The following is a 10,462-nucleotide window of genomic DNA, read 5'->3' on the forward strand; positions in this document are numbered from 1 at the left end:
TTCAACTTTACACAGTATTCCAATTTAGTATTCTACACAGCCTTCAACAATCTAAGCAAGTCTTCTGAACTTAGTACCTCATGTTAATAAATGCTAATAAATATAGTCATGTTATAATAGCACAGAATAATTCTAAAGCATACTTTAAATATCCATAAAATTAAGGCAGTGTTTAGATCCTCTGTCAGTGTTATGTGCATGAGATGAACCAAAAGCAGCACAATTAATGAATTTGCATTTGGTCCGACCAAATACTATTATTAAAGCAATAATAAACATCAGAGCCCATAAGTAACCAAACACCAAAATGCTTAGAATTTTTATTTCTCAGCTTTCTAAAAATGAAGGAAAGCCTAGGTGCATGTTGAATATCATTACTTTTCATTTCTAGCTTAGCCTTTCAGTTGAAAATAGATCTATTCAAGACCGGAAATAATTATACTTTTCTAAGAAGTGTATGTATTATTACTGTCACTAGCCTACATCACAGATTAACTGCCATAAAGGACAAGGTTTGCTTTTATAAAATCATACACTATGCCTCTAGCCATGATCAATTTCTTGCCAATGTACTCAATGAATCATAAGAAATGCTCAAAATACCACCCTATTTGAAAAAACAATTCATCAAACATCCCTACAGATGGGTAGTTGTTAACAGAAATAGAGCAAGCTCTTAAGCACACACCTTAGTATGATTACATAATGCTTTTCAAGATGATCAAATACTATTTTTAATATATCTCTAGTCTTATTTTATATAGCACACAAACTCAATGTAAACTTCGGCTTGAAATAAAAAGAATTAAAACCAAAACACTGCCTCATCAGTTTTATTATACATATGTAGGCAAGTTCAAGTTTTCACACTTGCCTAGTCAAAAGTCCTTGCAACGCTTCTTCTATAAACCAGATGGTTCGCTTTAAAGTACTGTTCCTGCAGCTGCCCTTTTTAAGTGTGCTACCATATTAGTTTAACACCAATCGCTCTTAGAGCTTGTTCTTCCTTACTTGCACCATGCACTACAGATTATATTCGCTATAACACAACACTTAGAAAAAGATGCCAACATTCAATTCTCCCCAAACAGCAGGTTAAATTTACTCATCAAGAAACATGCCTTTACTACCAGCTTTCTAGTAAAAAACTATTTGACTTAGAATTCACTTAGGTTAACTTCACTCACACCCTACCTAAACTACAGCTTACCTGCATGCAGTAAGGTAACTTTTAGAAATGTTTTCTGACCTGACATCCTTTATCAAAAGAAAAGAAAAGCATATACTAACCAAATTTGTGTGCAGCTTCTTTTCTAAAACATAGCAGTTTAAAAACAGCTCAGGGTTGGTTATGAGATCTTCAGTTTGGTTCATTTCTGCTAAACTTGGCTATGTGGCACAAACTGGAAGAGACTACTTAATAAGCAACGTTTTTAATCCTATAAGAGGCCTCCAGAAACTAGAATGTTCCTACATAATCACCCTGCCATAATCAACAAATTGTAACCTTATTGTGAATTATAGCTTATGAAAACAAATGAAACCAAGCACGTTAAGTTATACATTTAACTTTAAATTTTAAAAAAATATTCAGGTAATCTCACAAAACTATTTTAATTTGTAGTATGGGGCAAAAGAAAGAAACCAGTTTACAGTTAAACCCTGGGAATTTTTTGGAAAATGCACAACCAATTAATAGTAATATGCTAATATCTAATCCACCTATTTATGATAAAAGGCATTACTAAGAAAATAAAGAACCCATTAGTTCTCACCAATTTATGGGTTTCATCATGTTGTTTAGAGAGTTTCCATAGAAGGGAAATAATATTAAGAACTTGCTGCATAACCTGCAGTGGCTCTCGTTCTATACCATTTCCAACAGAAGCAGCTAGTTGTGGAGGCACAGCTTCAATCCAACACTCAATTAACAATGGAATTATTATCTCAATAAATCCTTTCAAATTTTCAGTAGATGACAGGCCTTCATCCACACTGCCTAGTCCTCCAACCAGGTACCTAATAAGGAAGGGTAAGAATGAAAAAAAATTTAATGCTTAAAAATTATTATTCCTTGCTTAATGTAAATCTTAAATATAAAGTACCAGTAAAATGAAGCACCATGAATTGATAATTACATTGATCAAGACTAGTAAGAAAAATAAAATTCTAAGATGACAAAGCCAAGAGACTATCAAGTTTTACTTCTCATTAGGCTTTGCTAGAAATGAGTAAGTTAATATACTTTCAAATGACTCCTCCCATCAGTAAATAAAACCAAATCATGGGTAACTATATGAAAACGATGAAAGACAACTGCATGTCTTCCCATCATTAGCCATCAATGGTCAGCAGTTATAATTCAATACAGGAAAACTGAGTGTGGACATAACTGAAATCCTTCTTACCGTAGCCTGAACTGTGAACTGACATTTGGCTGTGAACCCCCATTTTCATAAACCTGGATGTGTTGCTGGTCGTTGGCATGTTCCTTCCAGTTGATAAAAATGGAGTTGCTAGTGGCATGGTTATTTTCTTTTTGTTCCTGAAGTCCTTCACTTTCTCTCAACCTACTGGATCCATCTGCCAAGGCCTGAAGGAATTTACTTAGTCTCACTAAGACTTTCAGCCTCCACTGCTGAGAAGTGAGTCTCCGATTAGGATTTACAGAAAGTATCCAGGACTGGGATCTGTCTCTATTTATCAGTCCTTTGGACAGCTGCTGATGAGAAATAAGTTCTACAAAATTCTTAAGCAATATACTGCTACGGCCAGTAATTAGAGCTGGGTACTGTTCCAGCAGAATGTCCAAAACTTTTAAAGAGTCCTCCTGAATTCCTTCAGTAATGTGAGTCATGGCACTAGAGAGATGGGCACTTACCAAAGGAAAAAATGGAGAAATTTGTTCAGCTCGTATTTGGGGGGCCAGGAATTGAAGAAGTTGAACTGCTGCTAATCGTACATTAGCATCTTTATCTGTAAACACAGCAGCCACTTCACTTAATATGTTTGAAAGGTGTGCATCAATTATAAATGGGTACTGAGACAAAAGGTCTTTAAGTCCAAGAAGAGCACTTTGTTTAACCCCAGCATTGTAGTGATGCATCTGTGATAGCAAATCCTATAAATAAATATAAAAATACAGGTTTTAGGTATACATACAGATACACACACACACACACTTACATATATATACACACACATACACACTATATCATTTTCAAATAAACATGCTAACAAAAACTAAGCCAGTAAACACACTCCTTGGGGAAACTGCTTCAGTAAGTATTTCCAAATGTTACTTAGCTTTTATTAAGATCAGAAACACAATTTTACCTTTAAAATAGTTTTAGCTTAATAAAAATCACATAATTTTCAGTTAGAATTTTCTTTTTGAAAATAAACTCCATGCAGGCTTAGGCATATCATTTAAAACGACAGTGAGCATCATCACTATTTAAAGACCTACTATGTACCAAACATATGTTAGGTGCATTTATATACTCAATAGGCCTTTTCTGCCTATTTTAAATGGTTTTTCAGGGTGTGTATGTATTTTATTCAGCATATAACATTTGACAACTTTATTTGTGGAATAATTTACATAATCCGTGGGGGAAAACCATGACTGCCAATACCTTTTTGATATTATTTAACCTTTGGAGCGTAAAAGCAAAACTGAAAAATGTATATGCCCACAGAGTTGTTCACTAATATTCGTAACAGCATTATTCATAAAAGTCATAAAGTGAACAATCAAATGTCCATCAACTGATGAGTAATAAAACTCATGATGAGTAATAAAGCTTCACTGACATACCTTGTACTAAAACACTATTTGACAACACAAAGAAATGAAGTACTGCTCTGATACACGCTATAACATGGATGAACCTCAAAAACATGCTAAATGAAAAACCAGTAACAAAATACCAGGTATTGTATGATTCCATTTATATGAAATGCCCAGAAAAAGCAAATCAATGCAAATATAAGGTAGATTAGTGGCTGCCTAGAGCTGAGGGTAAGGAAAGGGGCATCACTTCTAATAGGAATAGAGCTTCTTTCTGAAGTTACAAAAACGTTCTAAAATTAGATCACTGTGATAGCAGCATAACTGTAAATATTTTAAACAACAATGAATTGTACACTTTATATGGGTGAATTTTATCATGTGTAAATTACATTTCAAGAAAATTGTTAAACTTTTAAGCAAAACTATTGCTCAAACATCAATTAACTTCACAGATTTACTATGAACTTGTAATAAGCTATGTGCTAGGAGGGTTCAAAAATGAGGAAGACAGTATCTTATCTCAATGAGCTACAAAAACAGCTGGAAAACTGAAACATCAAAAACCTGACACATTAAACACATCAAAAAGTTAAACACAAGATATTTCCAGATGATATATTAAATCATCAAATAAGTACACAAGGGAGAAATCACCATGGATTTAGCTGAGTGAGTCTTTCTGGAGGAAGTGGGAAAGCTGCAGTGGCAACATCATATTTGGGTAACAGATGAATTCCAAACTTCAACTATCGATGAATTGTTAAGACTTAAAACAACTTTTCATAAAAAACATAACATTCTAGATGATTTCAAAGAAAATCTAACTTTATCAAAACAATATGATTTACCTTTATGTTAAGTTTTCTATTGTTTGTTGGAAGTGTTCCATCCTCTTTGAGTTGCTCAGGCAGATGTATAGTCTTTGTTTTAAAGTTTGTAACAGTAGCATTTTCTAACTTGGGCTTCTTTTTACCAACTTTTAGTTTCACTTTTTGAAAATCATCTTGGCGTTTTCTTTTTTTGGTCATTCTTGAGTGCTAAACGAAAAGAATTTATTTTAAAAATGGATAAAGACAAATTATAAAAGAATAAAGAAAGAATTTTCCAACATTTACATTACTCTACCATGTATTTCAAAGATAATGAATCAAGAATCAAAACCAATAGTGACCAAAGGATCAAAACATTAAATGGAAAATACCTTTGTGAAGTGCCAAAAAAAAGATCAGTTTAGCCAAGACTGTAAAGAGGAGTCGTTAACAATAAGGCAACTGGCTTGCCACTGATTTGTCAAGGTTTCTTAGCCATGGGACCTTGTGTCAAGCGATGTGCTAAATGGAAAGCTTTTGAAAAACTTTTTTTGAGGGGGTAGAGACTCAGAGGATGGGCTGGAAAGCAGCACAGAGTTGCTAGAGATATACCTTCTATCTACTGGGAAGCTCCTGGCCCCTAGAATTCCCCCCAGAGGAACCTCTAACAAAACAAAGTTTGAAAACCAATGTTATTATTAATGCGGCCTGTAATAGGAAAAGTTTCATGAACCTAAGCAGGGTGCTTAAAAAATGGGTAAGATTCACATATGCAAGCAAGGAGAATTAATGAGCATTTCACGAGCAAGGAAAACAGTACAGATCGGGAGCAGGGGATAAGCCTATAGACAAAAATGAAGACACCAGCATTTTGAACACCAGGAGAAGTTAAAATTAGATATAAAAACGAAAGTTTCCAAAAAACAGGATTAAAAACAGTATAAAAGGAAATAAAGTGTGACAGAGGGATAAGGAACAAGACCAGCTAGGCCACTATTATAATAAATAACTCAGGCATAACCAGGTCATCTTGTACTACATCCAAATTTTCCCACTTAACACACAAAATCTTTGATCTGTGCCTCCTACCCATGCCCAGGCCACTTCTTAAGTTCTTTATTTCTACCCTCGACTGTTCAATAGTTTTCCCACAGGTATTCTTGCCTTCTCTCAGTGTCTACTCCCAAGTCCATTTGCTAGTCACCAGAGAGCTCTTTCTAAACACAAATCTGACCAACACGCAGGAGTTTTTCAGGTGCTCCCTTACAGTAAACTAAGCTAGACACATCAGGTACTTCCTAACTTCCTCTCCAGCTTTTTCTTCCTACAAGCTAACTTCTAGTTAAAAAATAGCCTCCTATTCGTAGAAACAGCTCAGCTCTTCTTGAAGCTTTCCACACGCTGCAAGAATAATGAATTCTACCTTCCACTGTACAGCCACTGGAGTATGTTTAGTACCTCTGGAATAAATAAAACTTCTCCTGGCCTATCATAATTATCCTACGCCCAGATATTTTTTTTTTTTAAGTCACAATGCTATACATAGGAGTACAAAAAATTTCAGTAAAATGAAGGTTTGCATTATTGTGAGAGTAATAAAATGGAAGATGCAAGACTGGGCAGCTCAATACCTATGACAATTATGTCCAAACACATGTGACCACATTAGAGGCCATGGGCTAGGATTTGGCTACACAGATTCTAGAGCCAAACTGATTAGGTTCTTATCCAGACTGCAACTTTCTAGCTGTAGTTAACCACTGTGCTCAGTTTTTACCTACAAAATAGGGATAATAATACTCCATTATACAGTTGCTATAATGTAGGATGAAGAGCAAATGAATTCACTATTTGTAAAACCTTCAGGACTGTGCCTAGCACACTGATAAACATACAACCCGTAAGCACAAACGTGTATTGTCTTAAAATCTCAGGATTAGTGCATACCAAGCACAACATTAGATGCACTATTTAAATTAACACTCAATTCTCACAAAACCATGCGAAGATGGAACGAAACCCATTTAAAGACGTGGCTTAGGAAGGTTTGTCAGTCCTTTATTAAGGAGTCCAAGAAGGATTCATACACGACAGAGGTCTGCAAAACCAGCTTTATGTTATACATACTGGAATTAAGGTGAGCACTGGGAAATTGTGTGGCAAAATGGCTCAATTTATTTCATTTATGCCATTCCCAAGTTTTCATCCCACCCACACCTCTAGTTATCCCAGTCTTAAAAAAAAAGTAAAGCCTAAAAAGAAGGACCTAATACTCACCTGGCCTCTTTTAATATAAAAATGGCTTTCCTTAATTAAAGCACACTTTTGTGAGCTTTCCCTACAATTTTATTAATAGCTAGTACCAGATATGGAAATAAATCAGAAAAATCAAATGAATTATCCTCCACCCTACAATCCTCTGTGCTGTCTGTTGCCACTAATTACCTGATTACCTGATTCGTGTCCAACACACAGCCTGTCAAAGCTTATGCCATATTACCCATCACTTTGTATTTGTCATACTATTGTTTTCCCTCCCTTTGGAAAATTAAGAGGGCTGATGGCCCTTCCTTGACTTTTTTGAAGCTGGTAAAATTATCTGTATGGTATACAGAGAGCATTTTTATACTAGGAACTCTGAAGTTCTATTAGCAGTTTTTGTTATTTTCACTGAAGATAAAAATTTTCAAGCACAACAAATCAAACAGTCCGCCTAAGCCACGTCTTACAGTAGCCGGTATTGAATAGAAGGTACTCCAGTCTCAAGGGCTGAACTCTCTCTCTCTCATCACTGGACATCCTACATAGGTGAGCCCCAAAGTTTTAAAACTGAACTCCATGTAATCCAACTGTAGGTCTTGTCATTTCAACAAAAGTGAGATCTTGGCGTATCCGCATTTCGACCTAACCGAATTCCAGCTAAAATTGTCTGCCACCTCATTACCCTGATTTCCAAATTCTTTCCCCTCCCCCACCCCCCCCAAAAAAAATCAAGGAGAAAGTACACTGCACCCAGCCTTTGAAAAATACCCTCTCCAACCCTTTACGCTCACGAATTCCCCCACACTCTATTGAGGGGACCAATCCGAGACACCAGACTTCCCTTAAATAAAATGCCCCAGACAGGGGCGACTCGAGAAAACAAACCGGTGGTCGGGTTCTCCTCGGTACAGAGCGCTTAACCCTCCACACCTGGATGGCGAGAGGGCCGACAAGGAGACGGCTGCTCATCCCTCGGCTGCTCATCCCCACTCCAAGCCTTCGGTCCCGCATCCCAGAAGTGAAAACCCCGTGGGTTTTCAGAAACTATCGTTGCTTCTACTCCGGTGGACCTCAATCAGGACCACAGTCGGGGAAGTGGGGCCCAATCAACGCACACCGGCCTGAAAGTCTCTCAGACCTGAAACCGCTCGAACCCGCCCAGTCAGTTGAGGCTCTTCAAATGCCCGCAGGCACCCGCCCCGCGGAGGCTCAGCACCCCAGCCCTGCTCCGCGGGGGGCGGTGGCCGGGCCCCAGGGAAAGGGGGGCCGCAGACCCGCCACAGCCGGCCCTGCCCTCCTGGGCCCCCGACGAGGGGGCGATGGCTCCGCACGCAGTCCCCTGCCTAGGGCGGGCCTGGCCCAATGGTTGGCGGCTGCTCACCTGAATGCCCAGCTGGGACTGGAGCACAGAGGCAGAAAAGAGTGTCCGATCGGAAGCCCACGGAGCGACAGCGTGCCCCACCGGCCACAGGCTCTCGCTCCTGGAGCGTGTTTTCAAATCGCCTCGTCCTCACGCGGCCGCGTCTCCTTCCGCCGCCCGGAAATAGGGCCCCTCCTCCGCCGCGCTGCGCTCACGTGACCTCGGCCTGCAGCCGCGCGCAGCCCGGGAGGCTGGGAGGCGGGAGTGGTAGGCCCCGCCCCCAGGAGGAGAGCGCCCTCACCGGAAGCCCATGGCGCTCCTGGTAGGGGAGGAGGAGGCTGCAGGACTTGAGGATAAACGTGAGGATAAAGCTGAGTCCTGGGTCCTGCCCTGACCTTGTCCGACCTGCGTCGGGATATCGTCCAGGTTACAGCTGCTTGACGTCATGCCTTTTCTCCCTACGCTAGACCACGGTTCTTCAGACCTAAAGGCACATTCAAAGAAGAATATAAGTTGAATTGAAAAACGGAGAAGTTTGGGACTGCAAGGACCATAGAACTCCTGGGGACATTAACTTGGATGGAGCAGTTAAGAATTACTTGACAGAGGGCAAAATACACGTAGTAGCTGGAGTCTTAGTCGAGGATTTTCCCTAATATTTCAGTTTCTCAGCGTTAAAATTCCTGCTACTGAAATTAAAGGGGCCCAGGGGAATTAGGGGAGATTAAAAAGCATAGAAAGGAGATGAGAAAGCAAGGAGAATGGGTCTTTGAAAGATAGCCTTGCGAAAGACTGGCAGTTGGGGTGGAGAAAAAAGCCCCAAGTATGGATTCAAATTTGTCTCTACAGCCTACCAGATATAAAACTTAGTAAAGTTAACAATGGTATGAGTCTCAGTTACTGGGTAGTGATTCAGAGCAATGGTTTCTGAGGTACGGAGAGAACCAAGCTCTGGGACTAAGACCATGACTATTCTATGGTCAGAGATAAAGAGGCAGACCACGATGACCATTTCTCTTTTCCCTGGCAACAGTGTGAATCCACTATAAATAAACATTTGGGAATCATCAGGATTATATGGCATTGTATGGTATTAAAAATCATGAGACTGGATTAGAAGATGAAAGGTTTATTGCCGTTCAGACATGTACCCTGAACTCCAAACTCCTATTTATCAGCTTATTCAACATTTCCTTTGGATATCACTATACATCTCAAGGTCAACATGTCCAAAATAGAACTCCGGATTTTCCACCTGAAATCAACTCTTCCTCCAGCTTCTTCATCTCAAATAGCAACTCCATCCTTCCAGTCGTTCAAGCCAAAACCTTTGGGGTTTGGTCCTGGCTTCTTTCTTTCACAACTCACATTTAATCCATCAGGAAAAATCTGTTGACTATACCTTTAAACGCATCCTGACTTCCACCACTTAACACCACCTCCCTGGCTGCCATCATTCAAGCCGTTTCAGGATCACTGTAGAAGGCCTCTGAATAGGTCTCCCTGCTTCCATCATTGCAGTCTAGTGTCTTCCCCCTACAGTCTAATACCAGTAGAGCAGCTGTGATTCTTTAAAAATCTAAGTCAGGTCAGGGCACTCTTTGGCTTAAAACCCCTCGATAGCTTCCCACTTCATTTGCAGTAAAAGCCAGTGTTATTAGGAGGGCCTCAAGGTCTCTGTATTTTGACACATCCCTTAACCTTCAGGCACTTCTCCTACCATTGTCTTCTTTTGCACTCTGCTCCAGCTACACTTGCTTTTTTGCCTGTGGCAAAGTGGACCTGTGATACAGCTGACAGAAGAGCTGGTGACCTGGCTAAAGGAAACAGCTTGTCTTCAGCAATAGTCAACTGTTAACATAAGGGAATGCAAATCACATTTTCAAGAAAAAAAAGTTCAGAAATGTTTATGAGAAATCTGATCTTTAAAGATTGGTGAGCAAGTACATTTTGTGTCCTATTTTAAAACACTGTGTGAGCCAAACAAAATACTTATGAGCAGGTTGCCAGTTCACAAACTCTGTTTTAAGATATAAAAAGTATGTACAGGAAGATGGGCTTTTTCCAACTCTAAGTGATGAACTCAATAATTACAAGGATTGTCTGCTTATCTGAGCAGAATAGACCTTTGATAAATAACAAGCATATAACTAATCAAGGTCCTTGACCCATGCCAGAAAAACATGTATAATGAACATGCATTCTAGAATCTGTAGGATATTCCACCTTCAAAAT

At 39.2% G+C, this 10,462-nt stretch overlaps 1 protein-coding gene across 2 annotated transcripts in view; it reads right to left on the minus strand.

The window, feature by feature from the left end:
- The window catches only part of TEX10 (testis expressed 10), a 42,214-nt gene extending 33,796 nt beyond the window's left edge, over positions 1-8,418 (minus strand). For both annotated transcript variants that reach the window (XM_033122486.1, XM_033122488.1), the window contains exons 1-4: positions 8,249-8,418; positions 4,645-4,833; positions 2,409-3,121; positions 1,776-2,019 (exon numbers count right to left, since the gene is read on the minus strand). In XM_033122486.1, coding sequence (XP_032978377.1) covers positions 1,776-2,019; positions 2,409-3,121; positions 4,645-4,824 — 1,137 coding nt within the window. In that variant the 5' untranslated portion in view covers positions 4,825-4,833; positions 8,249-8,418. The remainder of the gene's footprint in view (positions 1-1,775; positions 2,020-2,408; positions 3,122-4,644; positions 4,834-8,248) is intronic.
- Between the last annotated feature and the right edge of the window lie 2,044 nt (positions 8,419-10,462).

Source organism: Rhinolophus ferrumequinum, chromosome 12 (assembly GCF_004115265.2).
Source record: "Rhinolophus ferrumequinum isolate MPI-CBG mRhiFer1 chromosome 12, mRhiFer1_v1.p, whole genome shotgun sequence".
Classification (NCBI taxonomy): Eukaryota; Metazoa; Chordata; class Mammalia; order Chiroptera; family Rhinolophidae; genus Rhinolophus; species Rhinolophus ferrumequinum.